Genomic DNA, 16,491 nt, shown 5'->3' on the forward strand with positions numbered 1-16,491 from the left:
TGTCTTCCCAAAAGATGACTCAGACGAAGACGAGATGACTCATCTCCCTCTAAGAAGAGAGACGGCCGGTGATGACGTGGAAGAAAGTGAATGAGTTTTGAAACTAAACCTTAGAGGGGAAATGTGATCTTTTCAAACTTGGCTTAGGGGATAAAATGTTAACTTTTAAACTTTTAGGAAAATGAGATTAAATTTTTAAGGGTTAGGGTTCCGTTAAATTTAACTGGTTATGGGTAGGTAAATGATATTTTCAAAGTTAATAGGCAAACTTTGAGAGTTTAGCATAGTTTGGGTGGGAAATAGTTCTTTCGCCTAATTAGAAATGTCTTTCGAACACGCATGCGCGTGATCCACGTGCCGTAGCCCGCCAAAGGTTGCCACTCTCCCAATCCCTCTCTTTTGGAGCTTCCGTAAAAAATCTGCTCATTTTCTCTGCGTTGCTTTTCTTTATCGGCTACCTTCTGATTTCATGGCTTTATCTCTCTGTCACGCGCAACCTCGCGTGTTATCGTCATTTCACCACAAACAAACGTTTTCCATTCACCACCGCTGCAGCAATCTCCGATTCTCTTTAAACAAAAAATTCCTATGTTCCCGGTGCTCCAAATCGCGCTGGCGCCTCTCTCCTCTAAAATCCTCTTCAATTAACGGATTCTCGGTAGAGAAGAGCCGTCTAGAACCATTTAATAGAGAAGGAAATGTTGACTTTTACGAAAGGATTCGAAATTGGCTTCATATCATTCAATCAGTTCTTCCCGGAGGAAGTTGGTGGAGCTTCAGTGATGAGGTCGAGCTTAAACTTATGGAGAAACCGGTTACTGTGTGGCGTGCGCTTAGCAAAATGTGGGAGTTAGTTGCTAAGGACCGTTGGGTTATTTTTGCTGCCTTTTCTGCTCTAATTGTCGCGGCGGTGAGTACGTTTTTGTTGGGAGAGAATATGTTTTTTTTGAGTGACTTTTTCATTGCCTTCACTAATTATTTTGTATAAATGTTACAGCTTTCGGAGATTTCCATACCACATTTTTTGACGGCATCAATCTTCACCGCACAGAGTGGTGACATCGCATTCCACCGCAACGTGCGTTTGTTAATTCTCTTATGTGTTACTTCTGGAATATGCAGGTTAAAATCTTGTATGGTCAATCCTCTCTTCTCCTTTACATAGCAAACTGTGGGGCGGCCCTAATCTATCGTGGGTTCACACAATGTTGAAATATTTCCTTTTTATTATTTTTTTTCTTTTTTTAGTGGGCATATGTTAAAAGTAAGTTAGTTTACTTTCTGTCAGTCACGATTTGTCTAGGTTAAAATATGAAATAATAAGATATTGCTTGAACAATGTTCTATTTGAAGCTTTTAATCTTCACTTGGTATGTACTTTCTCATGCATTAGTTCACCTAATTGCTGATTCTGTGCCTTGTTTATTTGAACTTCAGCGGCCTCCGCGGGTGCTGTTTTGGCATTGCGAATATGATCCTAGTGAGTCTTATCAAATGATCTGTTTTCTACTATTGTTTTCTTTTGAGAAAATTCATGGATGAATGGTTGAGTCCTGTTTGATGATATCAAATTTGCTTACTTGCTCTGGAGAATTGTGTCTAAAGATGATAATCTTGTTTATATTAAAGTTGCTGGGGTTTTCATTCATCTAAGAGGTGATCAAGTTGGGAATGCCTGTCTGGTTCCTCACAGGGCAATCTAATATGAGGACAATTTTTTATGTAAAACAAATTTTTATTTTTCCAATTTTCCAATTTTGAAGGAACTGTTGTTCTGGCTTTGTATAGTCAATAGAGTATGACTTCAGTACTGATTGATTTCCTGTAACAATTCACAGGTGAAGCGAATGAGAGAAACTTTATATTCTGCTCTTCTTTCTCAGGTTCTGAAATAACGCAAATTTGAAATTTTGATAAATAAATTTCTTGCCATTTGCATCTAAGCAAGATATAGCTGTTTCTGTATGTGCTTATTTAGACTACTTTATTGGCACATCTGTTGTAGGATATATCCTTCTTTGACTCTGAAACAGTTGGTGATTTGACTAGTAGGCTTGGGTCAGACTGTCAGCAGGTTTCACGAGTTATTGGAAATGATCTCAATCTGATATTACGCAATGCTCTTCAGGTCTTTTCCTTCGTCATATTTCACACTTCTGAGTTTGCTTAAAAGATGAGAATATAGTTTGTGCTAATGTTCTTCCTTTTCAGGGGGGAGGGGCATTGATCTACTTGCTTGTTTTGTCATGGCCACTTGGTCTATGCACATTGGCAATATGCTTGACCTTAGCAGGAGTGATGGTGATCCATGGCATGTACGGTTTTAAAGTTTATCAGATTTTCCTCTTAAAAATTGACTCTGCATTCCTAAAAGTATATGAATTAAAATATATTTGATTGAACTTAGTATGTTAAGGGGATACATGGTAAGTTTACGATGATATGTAGGTATGAGCATGTGCACTAAGGTCAGTGACGTGTTCATTTGGATGAGATATGGCAACGTAATTGAGTTTTCAAGAACCAGAAAGGGCTGAAAGTGAGTTAAAGTTATTGAGAAAAACATCGTGCCTTATGACCCCACGGAAAATATTTTCTTGCACTTTCTGAGATCACACACAATGCACATTTCCTTTTTGTGTTTAAACATTCTGGTGAATTGTAATATGAACTACTTCTTTCTACTCTACAGTACTGTTTCTCATCACTTCAACTATGTCCTTTATAGGTACCAGAAGAAGGCAGCAAAGTTAACACAAGACTTCACTGCTTCTGCCAATGAAGTAAAACAAGACACATGATCTATAAACTTTTGTAAGAGATTCTGTTTCTCAAATGCTTGCTGTAATTAAAGATGGTATTAATTTTCTGTAGGTGGCACAAGAGACATTTTCTTTGATAAGAACTGTTCGTGTCTATGGAACAGAGAAGCTGGAGCTTGGAAGGTAATCTATTTTTATAGAAACTTGTCTTTTTATAAATAATCTTGTGTTTGCATTTTACTTTTGCATGCACAATCCTTAAGAAAAGGTTAATGTATGTGAACAGGTGCATATGTGTGTTATAAGTGGTTCTGACATAGAAGTTTACATCTACGGTCGACAGGTACAAGCTGTGGCTAGATAAATTGGCTGGTTTAAGTTTGCGACAGAGTGCTGCATTTGGATTCTGGAGCCTGAGCTTCCATATGCTTTATCACTCAACGCAGGTTTATCTCTGCCATTGGTTTCAAGATTTAAAGTGTTCACTATTTAAAGATATTTTCCTTGTGCTCAATAATTGTCAACTGTTGCATGCAAGTGCTTTTCAAATATTTGACATGTGAAGAATTGATATTTGACTCTCAGTAACATTTTTTATGCGGGTAATGCATTACATTATGTATACTTTACCAGGTTCTGAATCCTATATACCGAAGCTCAAATTTGATAGAGTTCTATTGTTATGGTTTGTTAATGAATTCTAGCAAAATTTTGAAAAGACATGCATCCATCTGTAACTTAATATAATCTCGTATCAGGATTTCATATCTTATAGGAGCTTAGGAGCATACTTCCTAACTCCTTTTCTTATGGTCTGAAAAATATTTGCTGCATTCATTTGGGGTGTCATTAAGAAATTGATAATGTGAAAAAAGATTTGAACATTTTCACCTTTTATTAGTTCATCTTTTTCCAGAGTTTCATGCTTTTGTTTATAAAAAATCATGCATTTACTAAAACTTATTTGAGTTCTAATCTTTTGTTTTCCTTCATACATTTTGGTAAAGCGTAAATTCTGGGGTTAACTGATACGTTAATTGGCTAATATTCTTTTGTAGGTTATTGCTGTGCTGATTGGAGGAGTGTCTATTCTGAAGGGTAGTTTAACTGCAGAGCAACTTACAAAGTTTATCTTATACAGTGAATGGCTGATATATTCTACATGGTGGGTGGGAGATAATTTATCATCTTTGATGCAATCTGTTGGGGCTAGTGAAAAAGTCTTCCAATTGATGAATCTCATGCCTAGTGACCAATTTATATCAAAAGGCAAGCAATTTATAAACTCCAATGAAATGCCTGACATAATTTTGTTGCTACATAATTAGAATCTGTCCTGTACATGCATATTTAAGTTTATTTGCTAATCCATATGTTGGGAGTTTGCTGCAAAAACATTTATCTGATCAAGGTTATTCTTGTGGGAAGACTTATTAATTGTTTGTTCATAATTTGATTGCTACACAATTAGATTTGTTTTCTTTTAAAAAAGTTAAAAACAGAGCTTCATTTTCTTTTATATTTCTTAATGTTATTTTAGAATAACTTCTTATTTTTTAATATTATTGCTTGGCAGGAAAAAGACTGCAAAGGCTGATAGGACAGATAGATTTTGTTAATTTATCTTTTTGCTACACTTCCCGGGCAATGGTACTTTTTCCTGTTTCCACATTATATTAACTCATCTGGCTTTTGATTTTTCTTGTTTGTAATATTCCCTGGAATGCATTGAATATTCTTGTCCTAAATTTAATATAATCGTTTTTGAAACTTACAAGAATGAACTGAATCACCCCAAAACCTAGTTTGTGAGGGATCAAAGCTATGACCTTCCGAAAACTGGAAGAGATTTAACAAGTTGAACTAACTGGTACTCATGGGGAAGTAATATTCTATAAAGTCATAGAGTGTATTTTGGGATGGTAATTTTAGAAGAACAGAATAAATAGTAGCTAAATGTAGTGCTTTGGCTTATTATTAAGACAGTTTCCATTTATTCCTTTTCCCCCTTAAATTCCTTGGTTAGCAACATTATATGGTTTCTCTTGTAGATAATGAAATTGAGATGAATTGAATACTCAATTATCTTAGAATTTCTTCTTCAGCATGACAGAATCTAAAACTAATTTGACTGTGGAATTCTTTTAAGTTATCACCAAATACTTAATCTAATAGGTAAAGAACTCAATAGTAGTTAAGCTCTAACTTGCCTTTTCAATTACCTTGTAGATAGATTGACACAACCATCAGTAAATACCAGCACAACATTTACACCAAAACATGTACAATAAAGTAGTAAATTAATTTATACAATGGAAGGATTCAAACACAAGATCATTTGGCCGTGATGATATCCTAAGTTATAACTTAACCTGGGAGCTTGAGCCAATGGAAACTGCATTAATATTTAAGTTGTAACAATTCTACCATTGTTTTTACTACTGCAATATCGAATTGACATTCAATTGTGCAGGTGCCTGTACTGCAAAATGTTAGCATTTCAGTGAATCCAAGTGAAGTGGTTGCAATTGTAAGTGTTTTATTCACTCACCTTCATCTTTATGTCCACAATGACCATTTTAACTTATATGCCGAATTGTAATTGTGCTTAGGTTGGTCTTAGTGGTAGCGGAAAAAGCACCCTGGTGAATCTTTTGCTCCGTCTTTATGAACCAACTAGTGGTCAGGTAAGTTTCTTAATCCAATTTTGTGCTTCCAACCTCTTGCAATTCATACTAGGAACAGAAAGATAATTTTATGAAAATTATATCAAAGATATTACCATCAAGAAGAAGCAAATCAGCATCCATTCACTTCTTAATTTGATATATATGTATAATATTATTTGATTAATGTATATCGAGAAAGTAAAAGGCAATGAATGTGTTTGGTGTCAAATTGTTTTCTTATGATTTTAATCATAATATCTTTGTTTTTTTTTATTCATAGCTGAAATTGGTAGTTCGAATTCATAACTTAGTTTGGTTTGAATTTGTGGCTTGATTCAATTTGAATTGGAGATTTTATATATTATTTGCATAAAATGATGTTGTTTTGTTAATGAGCCACGAATCTGAGTTATAAATTTGAACCATCGATTTAAATTATGAATTCGAGCCAAACCGAGTTACTAATTTGAACCATTGATTAGAGTTATAAATTTAAGCTGAACCGAATTAAATTTTTTTATTCAAGCCGAACTCGAATTGAACTATTTTTCATTTGAACCGAATTCAAGCCAAAGGATGTTCGGACTCAGTTCAGTTCATATCCACCCTACCTCAAACCCCCTCCCAATTATGATGAGTAAAGAAAAATAAAAAATCCTTGAATTCTTTTGAAACTGAAGCCCAAATAGAATCAAAGAGTCTAATCCTTTACCACAAGAGCTCTCTGTTATCATCACATTTCTCCCCAAAAGTTTGATTATATCTGTCTAAGTTGAAATGGTACATTCCCAAAGTGATTAGGCCTTGTTCCCTCTTTGAAAAGCAAAAATGTTCTCTGGAAGTAAAGCCTCTCAAGAACTTAGGATAACTCATAATATTATAGATCTTTTCCAAACTCTAGCCCACCATTTTTAGCCATAGAATAATGAAGGAAGAGGTGGTTTACAGTCTCTGCATTTTCTTTACACATTAGGTGCCAAGATGGAGATAGGCATATTTATGGGTATCTTCTTTGAATCATATTTTCCATATAGATTTTGCCTTCGGCTAAAAGCCCACAAAAGACCTGAATTTTGGGAGGGACTTTAGTCTTCCATATCATCTTGAAAGGTTTTAAGCATGCAATCATTGTTGTCAATGATGCCTGTATTATTTACCCCTTTAAACACTGTTGTGAGAAATAAGATAGGAAGAGGAATAGAAAAATTCTATCATATATGACTTTGGGTTACATCCTTATATATGTATACAATAATTCTAATACAGAAAAAAATACCGTTACAGGAAAAAAACCAAAAAATAGGCACTAATATATCCCTAACATAATGCATAGACAAATTTAATAAAATCCCAAAAAATAAGCTATTACATAGTTGTCAATCATCCCTAAAAATCTGCTATTACATGGTTGTTAATGACCCCTAAAATTCTGCTATTACATTGTTGTCAACACTCTCTCTTAAGGTGGTGCATTGATATCTCGCATGCCCATCTTGCTAACCAAAATATGGAAAGACTTATTGGCAAACTCTTTAGTGAAAACATCAGCTAGCTGATTTTCTGAAAGTGTATGAGAAATATCTAGAATCCTATTGGTTAATTTTTCCTTGATGAAATGTCGATCAATCTCAACATGCTTTGTTTGATCTTGTTGGATTGAATTATGAGCAATACTAATTGCAGCTTTATTATCATAGTATAAATACATGCTTTTACCATCTGACAATTGTAACTCTTCCATGAATTTTCGGAGCCACATCATTTCAAACACATCTTGGGCTATGGCTCTATATTCAGCGTCTGTGCTTGATCTTACTACTACCACCTATTTCTTACTCCTCCAAGTAACCAAGTTATGACCTATAAATGTATAATAACCGGATGTAGACATTCTATCATCAGGGGACCTAGCCCAATTTGCATCCATAAAACCTTTTATCTTTAGGTGATCATTTTTAGAGAAGAAGAATCGCTTTCCTGTTGGAGACTTTAAAAATACGAAGAGTAACATCAAGATGTGAATCTCAAGGATGATGCATATATTGACTTGCTAAACTTACAACATAAACTATATTTGGCCTAGTATAAGAAAGATATATTAATCTTCCAACCAACCATTGATATTGACCAACATCAATAGGTTTTCCAACATTTCATTGCAATTTGTGATTAACTTCAATAGGAGTGTCTACAGGCTTACAATCCAACATACCAATCTCGTACAAAAGATCTAAAATATATTTCTCTTTACAAATAAACATCCTTTTGTTAGATCTAGCAACTTCTATTATAAGGAAATATTGCAACTTGCCCAAATCCTTATTCCAAATTCTCGAGCTAGATGTTATTTCATTTTTGCCATTTCCCTAACATTATCTCCTATCATCACAGGATCATCAACATAAACTATGAGTATTTTGATCTTACCAACATAGTGCTTGATTAAAGAAGTATGGTCAACATTGCTTTGGTTATACCCAAATGAAATCATGGTTTTACTAAACCTATCAAACCATGCTTTAGGTGATTGCTTTAAGTCATATAATGTCTACTTCAATCAGCATACATTCCCTTTAGTTTGCTCACAATTAAAACTTGGAGGAATTTCCATGTATACTTATTCTTCCTAATCTCTATGCAAAAAAGCATTCTTAACATCAAATTGTTGTAGATCTCATCCAAGATTAGCAGTGCATGACAAAAGGATTCTAATTGAGTTCATTTTTGTGATTGGGGCAAATATTTCTTGGTAGTCTACATCATAGGTTTGAGTGAACCCTTTTGCCGTCAATTAAGCTTTGAATATCAATTGATCCATCAGCTTTGAGCTTTGTGTTTAACAGTGAACACCCATTTACACTTAACGGGTTTCTTTCCTAATGGAAGATCAACACGTTTCCATGTTTCATTTTTTGTCAAGGCTTTCATCTCCTCAATCATGGCTTCTGTCCACTTGGAATCATTTATAGCTTCCTGCCAACCCTGTGGAATTGAGACACAAAGAATCATATGAAACAAAGTTAGAAATAAGATATTTAGTGCAAGCTCTGACACCTTTTCTAACGTCAATAGAAATGTCATGATCATTAATACTAGGTTCAGAGTTAGAGGAACCAAGAGTTGAAGAAGGCTCAACGTAGGTTTCCATAGGAACTGAGCTTAGAGGAAGTGCTTGACTAGGTAGAATGTGCTCAATGGCCCTATCTGCCTTGTCTTTGCGAGTGTATGTGATAGAACCTAAGGTGCACAAGAACAAACATAAGGGTTCATGCAGAAGAATTTTAACTCAAATGAGGTGGTGAAATCAGGTTATTCAGCTAATAGGAGTCATACACTTAGAGCATGAAAGGGAGACTACTAGAAGACTGCCTAACTATAAAAAGAACAAAAAAAAATAGAAGGAAGGCGGAGAGATTTTTCAGGGAAAAGCGGGCAGCTCCGACTAAGAAGGAGGCACCTAGCCTCTCAAAAGCTAGGCCATTTAGGAGAGATTTCCAGCCTTTTGAAAGCTGGAAGAGTGGTTTAAGTGTTTACTGTTTTGTGTTTTGTGACTTGTTCATGTTATCTTGCTGTTTTTGTTATTTTGTTGAACTTGTATGGAAGCAGAGCAATACTGTGAATCCATTATGATGTAGAATGATTTTATTTCATTTCAGTAAAATTTCCATTGCAAGTGTCTTTTTGTTACATTGTTCCCCTGTTACCTTAGCTACTTTTATTTACATAATATTATTATCAACTCAAACAAACACAACAACTCGGCCAACTATTACACCATCAGCTACAGGATGCTACTGCATTAAGAGGGGATATTCCAGGTAACAACAATTTCGCTTGAGTCTCCTCCAGGTACTTAACAGTCTGTTTTGAAGTTTGATCTATCAAGTCTCCTACTCTTATTTTTTTCACCTTCACTGTGAGAAATTTGATTTAAAACATGTATAGGTGTATATTGACTCAGTGTTGTCACCTCTTCTTCCCTAATGTCTTGTTGGAGAGGTGACTGGAATAGAGAAAAATAGGGCTCTAATTCTCAAAATGAGACATCCATACTTACAAAAAACTTTCTAGTAGGCGGGTGATAGCGCTTATAACATTTCTAAGTTGTAGAGTAGCCAACGAACACACACTTAAGATCTCAAGGGTCTAATTTATCTATATTCCTCCTAGGAACAAAACATACACAACCAAAAACTTTAGGAAGAACAATGTAAGAATTAGTACCTTGCATAACTTACAAAGGGCTTTTAAAGTTTAGTGTTTTCATATGCATTCTATTAATAAGATATGCAGGTGAAAGTACAATATCCCCCCAATAAGGCTTTTGGGACATTCATTGTAAACACAAGGGCTCAAGCCTCTTCTAATAAATGTCTATTCTTTCATTCAGAGATTCCATGTTACCCAAAAATATTCACACAATTAGTTTGATGCGATATCCCATGAGATTAAGAAAGTTATGAAACACAACTTCCATGTATTATGTACCATTATCAATTCTCAAAATTTCAACTTTAGCATCAAACTGGTTACAAATAACTTTGTGAAACAACTCAAAACAAGTAAAAACCTCATACTTTGCTCTTATCAAATACACACATGTTATCTTAGTACAATAGTCAATAAAAGATATAAACTATCTATAATCAGAAAATTAAATAGTTTTAGTAAGACCCATGCATCAGAATGAATAATTAATTCGAAATAGAACTTTTGTTTGTTATTAATAGAAGGATAAGAGACTTTTGTATGTTTTAATTTTTTTCATAAATAAATATTAATAGAAAACAACGGGCCACAACGACTAGAAACAATCTAAGCTCACCCTCAAAGAACAGAGGATAGCGTAAGCAAGCTAAGGACTGACAACACTATATCGTTTAAGTTGTACAAAGTTGAGGTCAATTTCTATTGAAGGTCTATCAGAGTTTCTATAATGATAGAGTTCAAAAAGAGGACCCTATAATAGTTGAAAGAAGCAAAGGCACAATACAAGCCAATATCTAGCTAGTCCCAGAGGCTGTAACCATACAAAAACTTAATAATTCCATGGAGAATAACAAAAACCAGGAATGTCTCTGTATAAGTGCAAGTGAAGTTGCTCAGGTTTCTGGAGCTCAAAACCGAGCAAGGTGGAGTCCATGGACCTGTGCCAGGCATGGAGCAGGCACATAGGCTCAGAAAACTGATGAAATAACCCACCCATAGAACAGGCTGTCTTGGGCTGAATCTGAACTCTGGGAAGACTGCAAAACCTGGTTACAGTAGCTAGAGGAAGTAGCTGGGAAATAACCAGGAATAAGCAATAACTGTGCACCTCCAAATGTACCAAACATTGTTAGAAAAGGCTAAAGAGAGGAAGCATATATGTCTGGCAGAGCTGCACCAAGAAAATTGGGAGAATTGCAACTCTGTATCATGACAGCTAGACAGGTTAGAAATCTGGGAAGGAAACTAGCAGGAAAGAACACTGAGCATACATTATAGTTTTGAAGAGAAATGCCGCCTCTTCTGCTGAAAATTTTGGACAACCTAGACTGAGGACAAAGGCTGGACAGATGAATGGAGGAACAACAACCCAGGAGAACAGCTACCAAAGATGACTGCAGTCTGAGTTGAAGGAGAAAGCTAGGTGAACTAGCCTGGAGAGCAAATAGGGAAAGTTTTGCAAAATCTGCACATCTCCAGTAGCGGCAAATTCTGCAAAATCTGCAAAAAAGAAGGGCAACTCCTGGCCATCTGCACAATCTGTAACCAGTAACAAATTCTTGCAGAGGGACAGATCAAGAGGTTTGCAGAAATCGAAAGAGCAGAGAGTTTCTCCTGCAAGAGCAGCAGTCCCCAGTGGTAACCGAAGCTGGAAGGCTGTGGCAAAAATATTGGCTGTTAGAGGAGCTAACAGCAGGTTTGTGAACTGAAGAAAACTGTCTCTGGGCATGTAGATTGCAGGCCCGCAGCATCTTGGCAAAATTAAAAACTAGGTAGCAAAGGTCTTCGAGAAACCTGTTATCCTATGCCTAATTCTGTAAAACTTCATATTAGACTTAGAATTCAGATTGTAATTCTTAAACAAACTAGGAGAGCAAAGGTCTTCGAGAAACCTGTTATCCTATGCCTAATTCTGTAAAACTTCATATCAGACTTAGAATTCAGATTGTAATTCTTAAACAAACTAGGATATAACCTTTCTAAAGCAGAAAAAGATGGATGTCCTAAGTTTCTATGCCACTGAATCAATTGTTGATAATTTCTCATTGATTCTCCTAATAAAGCTTGGGTTTTAGATGAGAGTAACGAACTGTAGCCTTCGTCTAGCCAATATAAGCCATCTCACATTCTACGATAGCCAATTGTTTTCCTTGTGTTCAACTTCGGAAAGACACAAAAAGACGAATAACATACAACTTTACAATTAAGCAAATGTACTAACAGATAAAAGATTATTAGGGAAACTAGGAATATGAAGGACTGAAAATAGATTGATTGAAGAAGTACAATTAATGGAACCTTTTCCAGATATAGGTGATAAAGACCCATCGGCAATACAGACTTTATTTTTACCCGAGTAAGGAGAATAAGTTAGAAAAGAATTGAAAGAGTCAATTATACGGTTTGATGCTCCTAAATCTATAATCCAAGGGTTATTTCAAGTAGGACAGTTTGCAGTAAGAGTTATACTTGAGTTAACAAATTTAGAGAAAGAAATCATAGTCAAGGGAGAATCAAGCCGAGACAAAAGACGTTTTAGGGTTTGAACATCCTCATTAGAAAGACTTCCACTATTGACAGTTTTACCCGATACTACCGTTTCTATAATTTCAGATAGATTAGCTTGTGATCTGAAAGCACCTAATCACTCACGGCCTCTACTTGGCAGATCATGAAGCTTCCAACAATGTTCTTTAGTATGTTGAGGGCTCCCACAATAATCACATTTGAGGAGACCGTTTTCTAATGCGTTTGTCTCACTAACTTTCATCTGTTCATGAAGAGAGTTGGCTATCATGCTTGATCTGTCCACGAAGACAGTGTGTAACATAGCACTTCTTTGTTCTTCCTGCTACATATAAGAATATGTTTGTCGTAATGAGGGCAAAGGATTTTTGCCTAGAACTTAAACCTGTATCTAATCATATTCCATGTTCAGCCCAACAAGAAAATCATATACTTGCTCATTTTCTGTGGCTTTTTGAAATTTGGTTGCATCTTCAGGACGTGTAGCTTGAAAATCTTGATAATAATAATCAAGTTCTTGCCATAGACCACTGAATTCAGCAAAGTATTGTGCTATAGTCTTCTCTCCTTGTTTCATCCCATGCACCTTATTTCGCAACTTATAGACATGAACATAATTGCCTACTTGTGAATAGGTTGTGGTTGCTGCACTCTGTATTTTGAAAGTGGTGTTTATTACCAAATATCCTTGAACAATTTGTGGTTGCATCAAGTTGATAAGCCAGGACATGACTGGAGAGTTTCCAGATTCCCATTGGTTGAGAGTTGGGTTTGTTATGCTTGGTTTTGGATTGTCCCCTTTACTATGACCCTGCAAACTGTGAGCTTGGATGAACAAAAGACATGATCCATCTAGTGTTATCGGGCTAATCTGCAGTGCAGGATTTTTGCCCAACAGTCCAACTTTAACTCTGCTGATTTCAATGGCAGTTTTGGAACAATTCCCTTCGGTCATGTTTGATTAATCAAGGCAGACTGTATACTTCCTCTATTGGCTGAAAAAGGGCAGCAATTTAAACCTAAATAGGTGATAGGCTGCAGTTAGCTTCAAGGCTAAAAAGGAGATAGCAATTTATAAAAACTTTAAGCAAGTGCTAGGTTGTACTTCAGCTTTCAGAAAAAGGATCTCTTTCTAGAAAGCAGCGGTTTAGAGCATATGCTCTGATATCATGTTGTGAGAAAAAAGATAGAAAGAGGAATATAAAAATTCTGTTATATATTATTTTGGGTTGCATCCTTATGTATATATACAATAATTCTAAACTAGGAAAAATACCTTTACTTGAAAAAAAATAAAAATAGGCACTAATACAACCCTAACATAATGACATATGTAAATTAATAAAATCCCAAAAAATAAGCTATCATATAGTTGTCAATCATATCTAAAAATATGCTATTACATGGTTGTCAATGATTCCTAAAATTCTGCTATTCCATAGCTGTCAGCAAACACTCATGATAGTGGGGTTCCATTTTAATAAAAAATTGGTTCTGTTGTATGTTCAATGTTTGCTATGCAGGTGATCATTAATTGAACATTTCATAACAGTAGGAATTTTAATTTTAAATGTCTTTTGGTGGCTTCCGCTTTGAAGAGTATGAACTAAAGAAGTTAATAGCAGATATTGTGTTCTCTTATTATTGTTGGTGTTCTGATTAATAGTGAGTTGAGTTTTCATTAGTTGTTCCTGTAATTGCAGATTTTGATAGATGGCTTCCCTCTTAAGGAGCTTGATATCAAGTGGCTGAGGGAAAGAATTGGATATGTGGGACAGGTTCTTCATTAGTTCATTGAACTCTAAAATGAACAAAATTAGTGTGATAAATCTTTCCTCTGAAGATTGTTTTGAACAGGAACCAAAACTTTTCCGCATGGACATCAGTTCAAATATTAAATATGGATGTACCCGAGAAATAAAGCAGGAGGATATTGAGTGGGCTGCCAAGCAAGCATATGCACATGAGTTCATCTCATTGTTGCCCAATGGTTATAAAACACTTGTTGATGATGATTTGCTTAGTGGGGGACAGAAGCAGCGAATCGCTATTGCTCGAGCCATTCTTAGGGACCCTACTATTTTGATCCTTGATGAAGCCACTAGTGCATTAGATGCAGAGAGTGAATACAACATTAAGGTAGCTACTTCTGGTTATAGCTCAGTTTCTTGCTTCCTCTATGAACCAAGACGAATAAAAAGGAAATTTATAAGACCTTAACTATATTTTCTGTATGTAATCTGTTTGTTTGCCACTACATCTAGGGTGTTCTTCGTGCAATGAGAAGTGACAAGATGACAAAGAGAAGTGTACTAGTAATCGCACACAGGTAAATATCCAATTCCTTCCTTTATATGTGAAGTAATTCAAGTCTGTAGTTAATTCTTTCACCCTCTGCAGGCTTTCCACAATACAAGCTGCTGACAGGATAGTGGCAATGGATGGTGGCCACATTGTTGAGGTTGGTACTATGGTTTATTTATTTTGAGCTCTCGCTATCTTGCCTTACCATTGATTCTGAAAGTATTGCCATCAGTTGGCTTGATTAACAACAATGTCTCTTCTCAATAAACAAGGGAATGCTTCACCCAGAAAATGTGCCATGAACATAACTCTCTATTCTTTCACAGACGGGCACTCACGCGGAGCTTCTCTGTAAAGAAGGCCTGTATGCACGGCTGACCAGAAGACAAGCTGATGCAGTGGCTTGATTGTGTCATAATATGTCAGGCATTGGCAGTATAATTTCAACTCATTTTTGAGGAGATAAAGGTTGAAGCTATTTATTTATTTATTATTATTTTACAGCTGATCCATGTGTTTTATACCAAACAACACAACGGATAAAGGAATTATACAATGAAGCTGTAATGCTATCTGATACTCCATGATACACGAGGACAATATAAATGGAGTGCAACACATAACAAAAATTCATTTGTTGTAATTACAAGGGTGTAACTGTAGAAAAACAAATGTAAAATTATGATTATTCGAGAAGGTGGGGACATCAACCATGTTGCTCCTGATAAATGTAATATTATTTAAATGCAGACAGTAAAAAATTTTGATTTAAAGTGGAGTCTGCATTTGGGGGGGTGTGTTATTTTCTGTGTATTTAGTTAATCCAATTTGATACTCGGACTTTCTTTACAGGGGCACATCTGTTAATGGTGTATTTATGAAAGATGAAAAATGAGATAGTCTTTAATACAAAATACTAAGGATATATGGTTTATGAATAATCAAATGAAAAACTGAGATTCTTAATTAAAAATATATTATAGAAATTTCAATGGGATATTAAAATTTTTGGAACGAAAAGCAATCTAATATACAAAATTACTATGCAAATAAACGTTTAAATATTTTTACCATAAATTAAGAAGAATTTCAAAAAGGCCCTTCGTTTGTCAATCTAATGTTGTTGGTTACTGTTTGCATGTGAATTTTGACCTTGTTATTGTTTACACATGAAATTGAAACTAAATACAATGTTTACAATCTTTGACTTAAACCGAACTTAAAACATTAAATAAATATCTCGGATAATTAATTGTAATTCATGAGTTCAGAAGAACGGGTTGACATGATTGTCTATCTTTGACAATCTCAGCTACGGGTGGTGATCTTGTCAATCAGTTTTTCATATTATTTTTGATCCATAAATAAAGTGGATCTTTCGTTTAATTTATTCTCAATTTAAATATCAATATTCTAACTATATTATATCATTATCAAATAATATAACAAGATAAAATTATAACATTAAACAATAGTAAATTATATTTTACATAAAATCATAATATTAACCTAACATACATTTTTTTATTTTCAATCGCTAAACAAAAAAAAAATATATAACATAAGGGGTATAGATTTGGATGATTTTCCTGTAAGATTTTTTTGAAAATATGTGATTTTTAGTATGTAAAGCCCAACTTGTGTTATAAGGTTAAAGACAAGTGTAGCTTAGGTATTCAGTAAATTTTATAATATAAATGTTTAGTTTATTAAAAGTGTGATATATTTGCATAAACATACATATTTTGCGGTAAAAATTTTAATATTTTAATTTTAAATGCTTTTAGGAGTCGTTTGGTTAAGAGGTCTGATTATTTATTTTTTATTAATTATATTACTTTATTTAGTTGATAAATGTTTAGTTTATTAAAAGTGTGATATATTTGCATAAACATACATATTTTGCGGTAAAAATTTTAATATTTTAATTTTAAATGCCTTTAGGAGTCGTTTGGTTAAGAGGTCTTATTATTTATTTTTTATTAATTATATTACTTTATTTAGTTGATAACTAATGAAAT

At 34.6% G+C, this 16,491-nt stretch overlaps 1 protein-coding gene and 1 long non-coding RNA gene across 4 annotated transcripts; both read left to right on the plus strand.

Annotated features, from left to right (window-relative positions):
• The first annotated feature begins 367 nt into the window (after nt 1-367).
• On the plus strand, nt 368-15,327 carry LOC123215991 (ABC transporter B family member 26, chloroplastic). Of its 3 annotated transcripts, XM_044636325.1 has the most exons (19): nt 368-910; nt 998-1,122; nt 1,438-1,480; nt 1,839-1,883; nt 2,006-2,128; nt 2,212-2,315; nt 2,729-2,783; nt 2,875-2,945; nt 3,106-3,208; nt 3,821-4,031; nt 4,339-4,412; nt 5,236-5,292; nt 5,375-5,449; nt 13,870-13,944; nt 14,024-14,305; nt 14,431-14,495; nt 14,567-14,627; nt 14,797-14,891; nt 14,975-15,327. In XM_044636325.1, the coding sequence occupies exons 1-18, from the start codon at nt 470-472 to the stop codon at nt 14,875-14,877; spliced, it is 2,091 nt and encodes a 696-aa protein (XP_044492260.1). In that variant the 5' UTR covers nt 368-469; the 3' UTR covers nt 14,878-14,891; nt 14,975-15,327. The 3 variants fall into 3 exon arrangements, with proteins under 3 accessions (XP_044492260.1, XP_044492259.1, XP_044492261.1); XM_044636324.1 differs by having other exon boundaries at nt 14,797-15,327; XM_044636326.1 differs by having other exon boundaries at nt 414-910; nt 998-1,133; nt 14,797-15,327.
• LOC123215992 lies at nt 9,287-13,400 on the plus strand. The gene is made up of 2 exons (XR_006502180.1): nt 9,287-11,421; nt 11,520-13,400. It is a non-coding gene; the product is annotated as an uncharacterized LOC123215992 (long non-coding RNA).
• Nucleotides 15,328-16,491: the final 1,164 nt, after the last annotated feature.

The sequence above is a fragment of the Mangifera indica genome, chromosome 5, assembly GCF_011075055.1.
Source record: "Mangifera indica cultivar Alphonso chromosome 5, CATAS_Mindica_2.1, whole genome shotgun sequence".
NCBI classification, from domain to species: Eukaryota; Viridiplantae; Streptophyta; class Magnoliopsida; order Sapindales; family Anacardiaceae; genus Mangifera; species Mangifera indica.

Coding starts and splice junctions, on each gene's coding strand:
- LOC123215991 (XM_044636324.1), top strand. CDS start 470: ATGGCTTTATCTCTCTGTCACGCGCAACCTCGCGTGTTATCGTCATTT. Junction 2,129..2,211: donor TATTACGCAATGCTCTTCAG/GTCTTTTCCTTC, acceptor CTTCCTTTTCAG/GGGGGAGGGGCATTGATCTA. Junction 14,628..14,796: donor ATGGTGGCCACATTGTTGAG/GTTGGTACTATG, acceptor ATTCTTTCACAG/ACGGGCACTCACGCGGAGCT.